Source organism: Pocillopora verrucosa, chromosome 10 (assembly GCF_036669915.1).
Source record: "Pocillopora verrucosa isolate sample1 chromosome 10, ASM3666991v2, whole genome shotgun sequence".
NCBI lineage: Eukaryota > Metazoa > Cnidaria > Anthozoa > Scleractinia > Pocilloporidae > Pocillopora > Pocillopora verrucosa.
Genome location: NC_089321.1, coordinates 18,163,481 through 18,179,721, shown reverse-complemented (window position 1 = coordinate 18,179,721; position 16,241 = coordinate 18,163,481). Strand labels below are relative to the sequence as shown.

At 39.0% G+C, this 16,241-nt stretch overlaps 1 protein-coding gene and 1 pseudogene across 1 annotated transcript; one reads left to right on the top strand and one right to left on the bottom strand.

Annotated features, from left to right (window-relative positions):
• Positions 1–701: 701 nt before the first annotated feature.
• LOC136283817 (uncharacterized) lies at positions 702–1,166 on the bottom strand. Its single transcript, XM_066173106.1, has one exon. The coding sequence runs from the start codon at positions 1,164–1,166 to the stop codon at positions 702–704; it is 465 nt and encodes a 154-aa protein (XP_066029203.1).
• Positions 1,167–13,733: 12,567 nt separating this feature from the next.
• LOC131781930 (uncharacterized) lies at positions 13,734–16,113 on the top strand (annotated as a pseudogene).
• The last annotated feature ends 128 nt before the right edge of the window (positions 16,114–16,241 follow it).

Below are 16,241 nucleotides of genomic sequence, written 5' to 3'. Positions count from 1 at the left end.
AGCTAATGTCCAACCCTGTGCATTGCAAGTATAGTGTACTATAGTATTAAGAACAAAATCCTAATATGGGGAGATAGATTCATGATTATTAGCCCTGTCAACTGTGTTAGTTGTGTTATAAAGTTTGTTTGTGCAGGGTTTTTAGAAATTTGAAAATTATGTAAATTTTTGCAAGTGGTATAAAGTGTATGAGTGGGGGATACCTAATACTGTTGTTTACTTAAATAAACAGACACTTACTCCTGTATGTGCCGAAAACCATTGCTTGTTGTTTAGGCGGACCATGCAGTGGTTGCTTATCTGTGTACTTTCCTTTAAGAACATGGTAGAACATGTTGGACATGTTATTGTTGGACTCTCCATGGATGCGCCTGGGTCGATCTGTTTCCTGCAGTCAATGCAGGTGTATGTGCAGATAAATTCTTTGATAGCAACAATGAAGGTCTGAAGAGAGATGACATTGGATTTTGGCAGTGGATGCTGTGTTGAGGCTACTGTCATTTCTTCATTTAGTGTTGTAATGACAGTCTCAAAAGTTGATGTGACACTGAGTTGGTTATTGAAGGTGGACAACACCACATTTTGTAGGCTGAGGACATCGCCTTCTTTGAATTGTATGGTTTCTGCTCGTTCTCTTCACAAAACAAGTTCAATGTGTGTTAAAACTTCTTTGTCTATTCAAGTTAAAACTAATAACAACTTTAATCAAATTTTACAAAGATAACTGTTGGTTTTTGATTATCTTGATTAACAATAATTTTTGCAACACTTCCTATCTGACCATTTATAAGTCTATCTGCAATATCGATGTTAGTTGTAAGCATTACTTTTGCACCTTCTTTAATGTGGATTTCAAAATCAAGTCCGCCTGTTTCAGATCTCCCTCTACATAACAACCTATCAATGTCTTGTTTTGTGACGTTAGGTGGATACTGATCTACAGCTGTGAGTACAAACAAAGGTTTTGAAATTTGGTCTAGTTGTTTGTTGTTGTGTTCAGAAACAGGGTTATTTTCAGCCCAAATGTGAAGTGCATCTGAAGGGTAATTATCGTCTGATGGACTGACTGATCTTGAATTAATGCACTTGACATCTTCTTCAGTGTGAGTACCAGTCCTAATTCTGTTTAATAGCTCAGTAAATGGCTGATCATCTTTTTGTCTCATAATTTCAGTTAGTTCTATCATTGTGAAAACTTGCCATGGGTGATACAGATTATGAGTGTCATTTTTGTAGTTTTGAAAAACCAGTTTCCTTCGTATTGGTGGCAGCTGATACAGATCACCTACAGCAATGATACTTATGCCAGCAAACAATTGCAAGTTACCTGTGCCAAAAACTTGTTGTAGTCTTTGATGTATGTGAAGCAAAGTAATGTTCCCAACCATAGAAATTTCATCTATAATAATAAGCTTTAGTTCTGAAAACGACAGTCTTAATTGAGTCTTCTTTTGGTCTGACATTGCAGGTAGATTGTCACTTGTTTGCTGAGGAATTGCCAGAGCTGTATTTATTGTCGTGCCATTGATATTAATAGCAGATACTCCTGTTGGAGCCATTAAAAGCACTGTTGGTAGTTCAGGGTTCTTACAAGCATGTCGAAAAGTTTTAGCTGCAGTGTGATATATTGTTTTTATCAAGTGACTTTTTCCAGCACCTGCACCACTAGTTATAAAGAGATATATTGGTTTAACTTCTTCAGGCTTTAGACTGTTCATATTTTTAATTTTACTTCTGCACCAAGACAGAACTGTGTCATATGCATAACGTTGTGTTTTGTTTAATGATCTTACAGACTGACGCAGTCATCAGACACATCTGTTGGTTGGTTGTTTACTGTTATTGTGGGAAGTGTACTTTGGTGATCAGATTCATTTCCAGATGAAAGATGTGAAGGCTGCTGTTCATTGAATGATTCTTCTGGAAAAGAGTCATCTGGCATGTCTGAATGCAAATCTGCATTTTCTTGATCATTCATAGAATCATATGATCGTATGATATTGCCCTGATTGTTCTTCAGTGATTCAAGTGCTTCTGCTTCTTATTTGTTAAAAGAAAGCGAGTGCTATATTTGGCTTCCTTTACTTGAGTAACTGATTTTCTATAAAGTAGTCTATTGCATACAGTACATGTGTAGAATGGACCTTCCATAATCTTTTTATGAAAGATTGAAATAAAATGATTCAAGTCATTGTGAGAGGTTTTATTCTGATGTTTTGGAACTTGTTTGGCTCTTTTATTGAAAGGTTTGTTTATTTTGGTTCCTTTCCTCTTTTTACAGAACACATTTTTGTAATATGCAGCTTTTTGTTCTAAGTGGGCTTTTTTCTTAGGAGGTTCCATTTGACCATAGTTCTTTTTGCATTTGTTAAGCAGTAAACTTTTTCTGTGAAGTTGTCTTATGCTTTTTCATGATCCTTTGCCTTTTAGTGTTGGTAATTTGCGACGTACGCAATAGAAATTGAATACAGTACTCTATTTCTTGACAGTTGAATTTTTTTGTTACAATTTTACACAAAGTTTCAATAAGGGAATCTACATGATTATGTTCAAGTACCTGAAGTCCTTGATTTTCATGGAATTCCATTACAAAATATTTTGTCTTTGTTTTAGCAGCAACACGGCCAGTATGGCAAATTACACAACTTAGACAGTAAACAGAGAGCTATAGAAGAAATCCAGTATTCACATTTTTGTTGTCTAAAATTAACCTCTGAAGTACTAGTTTGCTGGACAAAGAACTACATGAAAAGATTCCTTGATGTTTTGAACTGTATTTCACATCTACATCAGCATCATAGATCTTAAGCTTAAGTGGTAACCCATCAATTGTGAACTGGTTACTGGTGTCAAGGTTTTCTTTATAAAATATATTTCCATGTTCAACAACAGCTTCTAATGTAAATGACTTCCAATAACTACATGGTTTAATAATTGAAAAACAAACACAATAAAAGCATATGGCACAACTCTTTTTAAAAGACTAATATTTGCATCAATTTCCATAGTGATATCTTCATTAACAGCAGCTGTCTGACAAGTTAAATTTTGATCCTCTGATGAAAATGGCTTGTTATGATCATGAACTCCAATTTCTGATACAGAAATGTTTAAACCTTTCAGCTCAAATATGGCATCATTAGTATATAAACTCTGAAAATATTCCACTAATTTATTCATTTCCTGGAAATGCAACAAAACACAAGTTCCTTGAGGATGGGCCAAACCAAATGAATCTCTAGCATGGGAATCAAATACCTTATATGCACCATGTAAAGTACGATAAATTGCTACAGTATTAATCTGTATTGTCAAAAGGAATGAGTTATAGGTTTCTGCTATTAAAATTTGCAAAGCACTAACCAGAGGCATGCAGTAAGGAAAGCCTTCAATTGAATAATTGCTGTTCGCATGTAACCTACAAGTATAACTTTCACTATATTGGAGGTGATAATTAGTGTCAAACACCATAATCATTGAAGGTAACTCTGTTAACATCAAGAAAGAGTTTCTGGATATGGTCGATAGACTAGAATACAGTTTGTTACCAATGTTCATAATTTCAACCAAGTCTTCTGCAGAAGTAATTGACTTCTTGTCATTGTATATTAGACTACATAAAGACATGGCTGCACATTGCTGTCCCGCATTTTGACCAAACACTGCAACATTACCTTGACAATATGGTGCATGAAGTGTTTGAGAGGGAACAACAGAGACAGGGCCTGGATTTTTTTCTATATCTCTGCAAAGGAGTGATTGGCAATAGTTTACCCTATGATTCAAATTCTTATAAACACGTGGTTCTTTTAAAATATCTTTACTTACTGCCTTTGGAAATCTACAATTTTCCTTAACCTTAAACTTCAGGTTAGTAGTCTTATGGTTTCTTCTGCGTGATGCTATAGCAAAGTGAGATGCGAAAACTCGCTTTTTTCTTGGTTTAACCTTGTGTCCAGATCTCCACTGAAACATATGGGTGTTATAACTAAAATCAACAGTTGGACGAGCACTTCTAAATGTAATATAAATATGAATTCGAGATGACCGCGGTATATTTTTGATGATGTGTTTTTTCACTAGCCTCCTTATTTTCCTGCTTTTTTTTAAAAACACGAGTGAGCCGTTTCACTGGAATTCTGCTTGGTTCACGATCACATCGAACTGTATGGCAGCTAGCCTTGACACAATGACCATGGATAAACTCGGCATATCGAGATCTACAGCCCTCTATTGAAATAGATTTGTCTTTGCCAGGTACAGATGTAAATGTAGACTCTGGGCAACAACAATTACAGCCATTATTCACTTCTAAGTTGTTTACATAGGAATTCTGGCATTCAGGTTCTAAGTAGTGCATTTAAGTTTAAGCTTAATCCCGATTCTTGTTCAGGCATTCAGTGTACTTTCGTAAGTTTGGCATTCAAGGTATCAAGGCATTCATTGGCATTCAACCTTTATTTGTTTTCGACGGTGAGAGAATGTTGCAGTGTTTGGAAAAAAGCTACAGCACAACTCAAAATAACAAAGAATACACAAGACAGCTTACCTTTAGCCAGGAATGAACGGCTACGTCCAGTGCCTTTTATTGAACAAACGTGAGCTTGAGCGAATTGAACGAATTGAACAAACGTGAGCTTGAGCACCATACAGAAACACAAGCCTGTCAAATGGAAAAGCTCGCCTGCAAAGCGCACTGGGATTACGTCACAATATTGCGCAAGAATGCAGATTTGTGTCGAAAACTACAAATCGAGCCGAATTTATAACTCCTGGGCCGGAGTAATAAATAAGACCGATTGACATGATGAGTCTTTCCAGTGTTGTTGTCACACAATAACTCGTTCGCATCTGAAGCTTTTATAGTCATAGCTGATGTTTATTTTGTTTTATTCGCCTTGAGATCTTTATAAACTTTGTTACAAATAAAAATAATTTTTTTGTAATGAAGATCTTGACTAGAAAGCCAAGTTTTCCTAAAAAAATCTGACCAATTCACATGATGACTCTTTATGGTGTTGTTGTCACACATATCTCGTTTGCATCTGAAGCTGTTATAGTCATTGGTGATGTTAACCTTCTTTGTTCGCCATGAGGTTCTTATAAACTTTGTTGGACGATTTTTTCTTTTACTAAAGATCTTTTACTTTTCTATATGTCTAACTTCTGATAAGTTGTACTGGATTGAAGACCAACTCGCTGATGTTTCTACTCGATTTTACACATAGCTAGTTGGTGTTGGTGAGTTGAACCGTCAGCGAGTTGAGCGTAATTTATCATGTCCAAGTGATTTGGGGATTAGTGCCCTTTCTCCACAAAGGATTATCCCATTTTGGATGCTAAGCTCATCCCTAACACTGAAGTAGGGCATTGCTGCAGCAGGAATGGCAGTTTTGTCTTCTGACCAGCCTTCCAGGATTACTCTGGTTAGCACTTGTAAGGTGTCATCCTTGGCAATGTGGGCTTGGACGTCATCCAGTCTGGCTGCTGCAAGTGGCTAATCTTGGACCATGTTTACACTTTGAACTCCCATCTCGAACGGTGTCGCATCAGTGAGTGGCAAGTATGCTCTACTTAGCGTATCTGCTAGCTGTATTTGACAGCCACATCTATAAGTGAGGGTAACATCATATACTAACAATTGTAGCAACAGGTGCTGGAGTCATTTCAGGGCCATGTGGAGAGGCTTCTTTATGATGGCTTCAAGCAGCTTGTGGTCAGTTTGTACTTTAACTTTTTGGCCATGTGTGTACTGAGGGAATTTCTCTAACCCAAAAACCACTGACAAGAGCTCCTTCTCTATTTGGGCATATCTGGTCTCAGTGTCTGGGGGGACTAGGTGCAGCTGGAATTGATTGATGCATTAGGGCATTGCATTTTGCCTGACCCGTGTTCCCTGAAAACTTAAGTTATAATCACGTATTATAACAACCTCGTTCCCAGGGTTCTCTCCTACCCGGTAGGAGAGAACCCTGGGAATGAGGTTGGTGTTATAACAGGATACAAGCTTACAATTTCTTAGCCCGATTGTTCTAGTCGATTACACTCGAGCACAAGAGCACTCCTTAACGACCTGAATAATACGACTTATAAGTGGCTTTTTTCGTTTCTCCGTGATATCATCCACGTTTAAGCCAATATCTTCCTAAATGTCCCTTAGCACTGCAACTGTTAAGGTAGATAATTTCTTTGTATGAACCAAACTGCAAATGTTACGGGAAAGGGCGACAATGGGGTGACATAAAGCAATTTCTTTGCTGACAACTTCCCTTAGGTGCGAATGTAAGGCCTCTGCCTCGACTACACACTGCTCTTCGTCTTCACTTCCACTTTCTTCGTTTGATGTTGCTGACGTTTTTCGAATCCTTGCTGCCAGTCTTGAGAAGAATCCTGCCACCTGCTGTGGCAAAAGAATATCCTTTCCACTGAAAATACGAGCAGCCTTTTCGTCCCTCACTCTTCGCATTTCTTGCGATACCTGTTGTGGATCTACCTTTTTACCACACTCCTCCCCGATGAGAAACTGTTCTGTGAGGAACTTTCTTTGTTCTTCTGTAAAATGGGTTCTACTCCTTGTTGTTTTAAGAGCCCATCCCATCTCAAGTGTGGAGTGTAGTTTATCAACTGAGATTTTTGATGCCACGTAGAAACCAAAAATTGGAACTTTCGTTTGCTCTCCAGTTATTCTCGCAGCGTATCCTTTTCTGGCTTTGTCAAACAGTGTTTCTTTTTCGAGCGCACGCTTGTGCTTTCCTTCGTCTAAATGTGCTTGCAAACTTGAGGACCGCTGGAATGTCTGAATACACCCATCTTCTGGGCAGGTAAAAAGGCCACTTACCTCCTCTTTCTCTTTTTCTACATCCATGTCTTGTCCTGCTGTCTCTTGCTGGTCAGGACTACTCAGCCATTGTTCGGACGAAGATTTTTGCTGTACTTCCTTTCTAGGATTGATTTTTCTAAAGCTTGACTGCTGAGAGCGGGTGTCAGGAGGCTCCAAAACTTCAAGTGTAGCAGGAAAGATACCATCGGTTTGAATGTCCTTCCATGGTACCAGCTTTCCAGGCCCGATGTTGTAAGCCTTCCATGTTGTGATACCATTTGGACAAAACTGGAAGTTATTAAGCGTACTAATTCCGTCCCATTTGACCACGTTTTTGCCAGCAGATAGTTCGGGAGGCTTCACATACTTCACAATAATGCCAGGAATACCGCCATTTGATTCAATGGCTTCTTTCATCTGTGCAGCGTTGTTCACATCGTGCCCCTCGTTTAAGTACACATTGATATGTCCTTTAATTGTTGCAGCCTGGCGGTCGGCTTCTCCCTTGCCCCCTTGTGGATCTGAAAAGTTGAACCTCTCCACCTTGACATCAGAAAGACTGTTCAACCTGCTTCCTACAACTGTTGACCCACAATGATAACATCCTGCGTTGTCCTGTTTGCAATACACTTTTTGCAATTGTGGCCGACGCTCCTTTAACGTCTCGATAACATCTTGTAAAATGGCGGTTACTGCAATGCTATCCTGAGGGCAACTCTGAAACAGGTGGACAAAAGTGAGCTTCTCAAGTGGGGCATTTGCTTCTGATCTTGTAAAAGCCACTGTGATGTGCCATGGAATACCACGTTTGGCGAACCATTCACACTGTGATTCGCAAAACTTTCGCGGTAAGAATTTCATCGCCCAGTCCATAACTAATAATGCTGAACTCCGAAATATGACATGTAACACGTCATGTTTTGCTTGATCCTGGTTAACTGTTCGGAGTTGGTGAGCTTTCCATGCCAAAATGTCCTTTTCAGCTTGAGCCACTAAACAGATACTGTCATCTCTTTCTTCTTCAGACTTAAGTTCTGCGCACGCTTCTTTTATGGTAGACAGAACCCCAGTTAATTTATTGCATTCGTAGCAGACCTCATCGTGGTTATGGTTACACTTTCCTTGAAAACAGCTATTTTTAGGATCACTTAGGGAAAACGTTAAACAGTGATCGGCAACTTCTGATTCCATTGTAACGTGCACCTAAAATGTGAAAGATTATTATCGTCGTCATCATCATAGTTATCACTATCATCATAATTTTTACTATGATTTTTCGTTATTAATATCAGCTGCTTTAGGGTAAAATCTTTTAAGAGTGGTAAAAGAAGTTTGAAACTTATTAAAGCTTGTCTGAACCACTTAAAGGGCGCAAAGTGAAGATAGCTTCCGCTTAATCAATGTTTCGAGGTTTAGCCTCAATACTAGTTAGTACAATGCAGCCAGAGAAAGTTTACTTTCATGTTTATGACCAATTCGCTTAAATTTAGTGTCAATCCAGCCAAAGTACAAAGTTAATAATCTACTAAAAGAATAACCAAATATTAAGATAGCCTTACCTTGTAATCAGACCGCAGATATTGTTTGGCAGACCGAAGTCTTTGTTTCATTTCCTTGGCCCAGGCTTGTGACTTTGCTTGATCTGTTATCTTGTCTACTATCTCGCTAAGATCTTCTATTGCCTTACTGCCTTGTGCAGAGAAGTTATCCAAGCCCTGCAGAGAGGTGCACACTGACGCAGAGCAAACGTCTAGTACTCGGAGTTGTGTGCGCTTGCTCATCGGAGTGAAATTGGTCTCGGTACAAAACTGAAAATACTGTTGTGTTATCCGTTCTGGTATTAGCATCCGTACGACATTAGGTGTTTTAATCACCTCCCCTGTTGAAAGTTTCAGCATCTTTTCTCCAAATGGCATGTCTTGTACAATATGAGAACTTGTAATAAAGTCGAGAAAATGATCAACTTTGGCGAAATCAGCCTTCATACACCTAGTGATATCAGTAGGTACGATCGCACCTCTACCATGTAACAGTCTATGATGCCGCGCGATGTTAAATCTGTAAGGCGTCACCCCGGGAATGTAATGCGTCAGTTCCTTAAGCGATACTTTATCTGCCAAGATGGACAAAATTTTTCTTCTCGTGCTCCAGTGAGTTGCGTTTAAATAGCTTTCTGCTAAGGCTTGTAAAATTTCTTCTTCGGCTTATATTCTCTCAGATGGTAAGCTTTCACCTAATGTGGTCAATAATTTATCACTTTGTCCTGGAGCAATTACTTCAAGAACCTCTTGAACACTTTGTTTTGCTTTACGGCAATACCTTCTCTTTGTGCGCTCGTTAGCACTTTCCCATGGAACGGACAACTTATGTCGAACAGGGCTAACATCACGCGAGGCTAAAAAATCGTTTAACTTTTTTAAAGGCTCTTTTGCCGCGTCTATTTGGCTTCTATGCGGTGTGTTTTCAAAATCAGAACCTTCCAAATCCGATTCTGGTATGAATATACTCTCTCTTCTTTCATCAACATGAATTACTTAGGCTGCTGCAGTTTCTGCCTAAAGTTTCACAAAATTAAAAAAAAAAAAATTAAAAAGTCTGAAGTAAGACCCCAAAATACTTCTTCTTCCAGTTTCATTGTTGTCAGTACAAACATAAAACAGTTTGAACGTACTCAAAATTGGATTCAAACTAGCTGCGTACGGTTTCTAATATTACAAGGAAAGATCTTTGTAGTTTGTAGACGTAAATCATAGAATGTCTTACTTACTTACCAGAGTAAGCTCACCTAAATGCTCTGTAAGTTCGTCAAAATCTGATTGTGGCAGACTGCTTTCAGGGGTATTTGCTTGTTTCGTCAGGTTCTTTCGACACTTAGTACAAATCGCTAAAAAAAAAATATAAAAAATTACAAAAATGCTAACCCACTATTTTTATATTTTCTCACCTGCACTTGCATTTCTGATTTCTTGCTACACCATTTATCATTTTTACACACGCCCCTCTCTCATCGTTTTCTTTTTCGACCTTGGTTCAGCGTATCGCTTGGCTGTAATTCTTACTTTGCGAAGCACAAAAGAAGAAAAAAAACACACATCAAAAAACCGCCACTACGTAGACTATATGCGAGGCTACCCTTCGAAATCGGTAAGGCGCAGCTTGGCTCCTTTCCAGAAATGGCGCCGAAATCACAGTTCTTGAGTGTGAGCAAAAGCCCTATCCTGGGTTTGGTTTTCTTGCCGGAACAAAGATATCTTGCATAATGTGAACATAGGGTTAAAGGCCTGTTTATTTGAAGTGAGCCAGCCCGATTAGCCCAGCTTGCCTGCTTTATCCGGCTGGCTCGGCTTAAACCCTGTGTCCTTATAAAATTTTTGCTATGTTTATATGAGAGACCAGGCTGACGAGATACTGGTTGCCTTGAGGAGAGATTTCTGCAAGTGGGTCCGTCTGGCTTCATATATTAACAAAACGGAAATTTTAAAGGGAACCAAGGTATTAGCCGAACCATTCCAATAAAACGGGCAAGGCCAAGCTAACTGAACTGACTCACCATTTTAACGACGGCAGAGATATGTTTGATGTGTTATATGACGTCATACGTTTTAAACAAATGTTTTACTCCCGCAAGTATTACAAAAGAGGAAGGATTGTATTTACCTGAACCAACTGGAATGAATTCACCAGTGGCTTCCAATATGTACTTCGACTGAGCCAAGCTACAACCCCGCTCGGCATTTTTCTTGGATTCTTCACTGTGTCCAGAGAGTTTGCCTGGAACACTGCATACCTGCTTAGACCTTCACCACCCAATACCCAAACTAACGCAGTGCAGCGGACAGATAGTCATGTCGTGGATATTTTCTGGCATTTGGAAACAACCACTGCGGGCTAGAATAAGCTCAATTTCCGTTTCGCAGCCACTGAATTGAAGCTGTTTTTTGTGGCTCGATATATCCTTTGAGCATGATACCAAGGGTACGATTTTACGCGATGCAGTCTTTGACTTTGGATCAGCCCCGCATTCTCCACCGACCAAAAGTGAGAAGGTACATGCCATCGTTCAATATTGTAAGTCAACGTTTACGTTTAACGATTAACTCGGCGCTATTTTACTTCCTTGAGAAATTTATGATGAAAATTAGTTTTTTGGATAGAGACTTGTAGACTGAAACAATGATAACACAATACTGGTTGTAAGTACGCCAAAGTAATTCAATTAACAAGTGCTGCAAACGTAAATATATTTTTGATGCATCTTGTTTATGCCAGTCTCAATCCCAATTTTCATTTTAAGGGACTTTACGCCAGTCCAAATCAAAGTTTTCTCAGTTTTGAAGGGATCTTTAGCCATAGATTTTTTATTGTTTCAGTTTAAATGCCGTGTTGACAACCGCGAAGTCGCGATGTACTATTTACACAGGTGTTCTGTATTTGCATAATGGCTTCGTGCGGTCCAAAAAAAAGAGTTCGTGAAGTCCTTTCCTCTAAAGAAAACGGAATATATAGCGGAGGATTTCAAAGCGGAAATCGCTCATACGTTGTTCGACGTTATGTGAAGTCTAATAACGGTGTCAAAGGTTGGTGCATGACGTGTAGGAAATCAATGTCACGATATCATGCATGGAGTCTCAATCCTATAAGCCACTGCCAAACTGCCGTTAACTTTAAAAATAACGTAAGGGCAGCGAATTAGTGATATACCAAGCTAAATCTCACTTGCACTTATAATTTTAGACTCAATTAATCCAAAAGTAATACGATTTTTGTACGGTACTTTCTCGCAGTTTCAATATTTTTTAATTCCCCTTATGAACACAAAAATTAGACAAAACTAACCCTATTTTGTTAACTACGATACAATACTCTATCAATGTAAAAAGTATCAGCGAAAACGAATTTTGAGCTGTGTCCGTGATTTTGGGATTATCTCCGATTCTTACTGACATTGACTCTTAATGGCTATGGGAACTTTTCTTGGAGGATGAACAACAGGGATAGCATCTGCTTCAATTTCCAGGTGGTATGGGCCATGAAGCTTACCTGTACCATTGAAGACATCTGGAAACTTTTCAATAAGTGATTCTTTGGTAAGTGGCTTGCCCTCTGAGCTAAGATCTAAGGACAGAATGTCTTCAAAACATACTTGAATGAGGTCCATTTTTTGTGCATTTTTTGCCCTAGGACTGTGAATTCCACTTGATACACTTTCTTATTTTCGGTATAGTAGAGTTCCAGCTGACAAAGTCCCAACGGTTGCACTGTGGTGCGGTTGTACATGGAAAGCCTTTTGGTTGTCTTCTTTAGTTCAACTTCACCCAAGCAATTTTCAAGGGTTTTTGCTAAGATGATGTTGTATGAAGCTCCACTATCGAGCTGAAAGCATACTGGTGTTTTGCCCACATTTATTGTTGCGAAGAGGTGCTTTGGAAATTTGCTTGCTGCCATGGTGTTAATCTTGTCAACGGGGTTCAACTTTACTGTTTTGATTTTATTATAATTGCTAGCATTTTCGTCATGGCTTTCCACAGTGTGGACTGGTTTTAACCTCCTAGACATGCAAACAGAAACGAAATGAATTGATTTGTGGCACTTTTGACATCCTACACCATATACTGGGTAATTTCCTTGCTGATGTTGTCGTCTACAGAATTTGCATTTTAGGATTAATTTCCGGTTTACATCTTTGTCATCTCTTCTGCCATGATCTCTTTTGTCTTTTTTCTCTTCCTTTTTTGTTTCTGCTAGTGAGATGATGGACTGTTTCTGACGTTGCCTCGATGCTCTGTTCCTTTCTTTCGATAATTTGGAGGCTTGACAGGCATTGACGCACTTATCAAGATCCAAGTCGGCAACTTTCTAAAGATCCCCTCTAAGCTTTGAGTCACGAATTCCACAGATAATTTGGTCATGGACTAGTGACTCCCACAGGGTGCTAAAATTACAGGTTGAGGCTAAGATCTTCAGGTCAATTATGAATTCTTTAAGCAGCTCTCCTTCTTGCACTCTAGTGAAAAACTTATAACGCTCTACTGTTTTGTTTTTCTTGAGGTTGCTGTGTGTTTCAAAGGCATTGATCACATCCTTGAGCGAGTGTTTGGTTGGGCCGTGGGAGAATGGCAGTGTGCCATGTATCTCTCCTCCCTGGTTGCTGATGGTATAATGAAAGAGTTTTACCTTTTTCTTCTCTCCCATCCATTGTCAAGTCCATGTACAGGGTAATTTCTTCTTTCCATCTTTTCCAGGCATGTAGGAGCTCACTGGGATTTCCAAAATCCAAATTGCTGGGCAGTTTGAGCTGAGAGATCGATCGTTCTGCGCTAGCACTTGTGCTGGGCGTTCCAGGTGTTTGATCTGGCATTTTGTTAGATGAATCCCACTTCTGACACCATGTAACAAGCCACAAGATTACAAACAGCAAGACACAAGAAGCTTCACTCAGAACTCAATGCATATGTATTGGGAGCTTGTGTTCATATATCCTCGCTCAGTTGTTGCACACACGTGACCTTTTTTGTAAAGTCACCTGACGTAAAACAATCCCTACTTTAATCCTATTGTTACAATGATAATATACATTCTGTTCTCTGTATGATTTTTTTGTCTGTCCTGGATTGTCTTTGTCAGGATACTCTTATCTCTCTGGATGCCTTAACACTATGTTGTATGGGATAGGGCGATTTTTTTTTGGAAAGGATAATCCACAAGAGGCACACTAATGTTCACCGAAATGAAAACTATGCTGAATGGATTATCGTTCGGTATTTGCATTTGTTGAGTGCTATTTCATATGGAGCCACCCCTTCATATCACAAGGCACTCTACGAATGTTTTTTGATATGGAGGGGTAGAATGCATCAAACCATGAACCCAAGTTCCTTGCAAATGACACGGGAGTAATTGCTGAGTTGCCAACATGGAGACTGGAAATAGTCACTCTAGTGAGTTGCTTGGATGTACCAATGATCTGAAATGGGCAAGAATTCAACTGCATGAATTTGTTCCGTCTCTTCTTCAATTGGAGAGCGGACAGTTGCTGGTAGGTAGGCATGGGACAAACATACTCTGCAGTGCAAAAACAAGCTGTTCTGTGTTTGCTACTTCCTAGTTTTATTGATTTTTTTAACATTGAGAGGTTTTGATATTATTCAAAAGGTATTACTTGCCATACTTGAGCATTTTTCTACGTTTTTGCCGATGCCGAGACAAGCAGAAGAAAAGCTTGAATATCAAGACTTTTTGAACTGGACCCTGACTCCGTTGAAAGATTTTTTAGCACTGCAAGGATTGAAACAGACAGGCAAAAAAGCTGAACTTGTGGCGAGTGCATTCGGTGCCTATGAGCTGAAAGCACCTAAGAAGTTTTCTCAAGAAGACATTGACAGGAAATTGAAAGAGTACCAACAGAGACTAAAAAAACATCGGATAAACACCAACCCCAATTCTATTCAGAAAGAAGACTGGAAGGAAAACGTCCATGAATGACCAAATATAGATGATGGAATGCTTTTTAGCTACATCTTAAGAGTGAAAGCAGTGGATGTAGATTACATAGGTAAATATAAAGACCAAAAGGCATATTCTTATTAAATTTGTGGCTTTGTAGACACTATACCATGCTTCATGCAATGACAAGATATTATTTTAAAAAGCATATGTCTCTCCTTCGCAAAGACCAAACGATGACCTTCATCATGTGTGGGTTTGTACTGAGGGACCAAAGACTAAATCAAAAATCCTTACATCATGGTGCTCCTGTATTGCAGGAACTAGTGAGGTATGCAATCATGTAATTGCCTTGTTATATAAAGTGAATTATGCTTTCAAGAAGGACTACATTTCACCAGCCTTTACAAGCATCCCTCAAGGCTGGAACAGAGGAACAAAGAAGGAGGTGGCACCAGGCCAAATTAGAAATCTAAAATTTTTTAAGCATAAGAAGACAAGAAAGGACACTAATAGAGGTCCTGCCATAGAGCAAGAACTCAGGGAACACTTTGATCCAAGGAAAGCTTGTTACAGAGTGTTAACTAATGAAAGAGTATCTGATTTGCTTAGAAAGATCAAAGAATGTGAGCCATCTTCTCGTGTCCTCAATTCCATTGAACATGCTAAAGATGATGGGCTTCCTCGACCACTTAAAGAGAAAGCCTTAGCCTTCATGTCTGTCAAAACTAACAAGAGCAAAACATGTGAAGAGATAGCTTCATCATTTCTGGAACATTGTCAGATGACAAATGATGAGGTGAAGAGAGTAGAAATTGAAACAAGAGGACATAGTGGCAATAAGATGTGGTTTGATCAGCGAGAAGGCAGAATTAAAGCCTCGAACTTCCATACATATCACACAAAGATGGAATCAATTTTGAAGTTTAGAAAGAGGGGCAAAAATACATATACCCCTCTGGTATTCGACATTTTGAACAAAAGTGATGACATTTCTCACTTGCCTCAAATTAAGTGGGGGATTGAACATGAGAAGGATGCAATTAAGTCATTTTTGTCTGATGTGGCATCAAAACATGCAAATGGGATGAATGGGTTTAAACAATGTGGTCTGTTTGTAAAGCATGATTATGCTTTCCTTGCTGCCTCACCAGATGGTTTGTTTGTTTGTGACTGTTACAGTCCAGCTATACTTGAAGTAAAATGCCCTTTCTCAGTCAAAGAAGAAAATATCAATCTGAAAGCTGCATACAAACGTGTCGATTTTTTGGAGGAAGTAGATGGAAGCCCTAGATTAAAGCACACTCACAAGTACTACACCCAGATGCAGGTTCAAATGTGGGTGACTGGAACCAAATCATGAGTACTTTATTATCTGGACAAAGGTACTCAAGCCATTGTATAAAAGAGTAGAGTTTAACAGATAATATTTTAGTGTGGTTCTAAACAACATCACTTTATTCTACAAATCATATGCCTTGCCAGTTTTGTTGGGGTACAGGGATATCTACCAGTGTCCAAAGTGTGACAAAGTTATACTGGAGGAACCAGAAGTAACTGACATGTCAGTTGAAAACAGTATTTGTTGTGATACCTGTAGCACATGGTGGCACTTACTCTACACCACAGACAGTGTAAATGCAACCGTGGATAATGCTGTGCAAACTAATAGTCGTTTTCATGTACTGGCTGACCCTGTTGTGTCATGCAGTGTATGTTCATCTCAGAGTATCCCTGTTGGTGAAGGACACATTTGTACCATTTGTTACAAACCTGTTCATGCATGGTGCAGCAACCATGAAGACATAACCAGATCATTGGACTTAGTATGTAAACAGTGTCAACCATGAGATGATAGAAAAATACTCCTTTGTGATGAATAAATAACAGTCTTGTCTTGTCTTTCAGAGTGGAGACACACATAAATTAATAGATTTTGACAAATACACTTTAATTTTGTTTTTCTGTATCAGAGTAT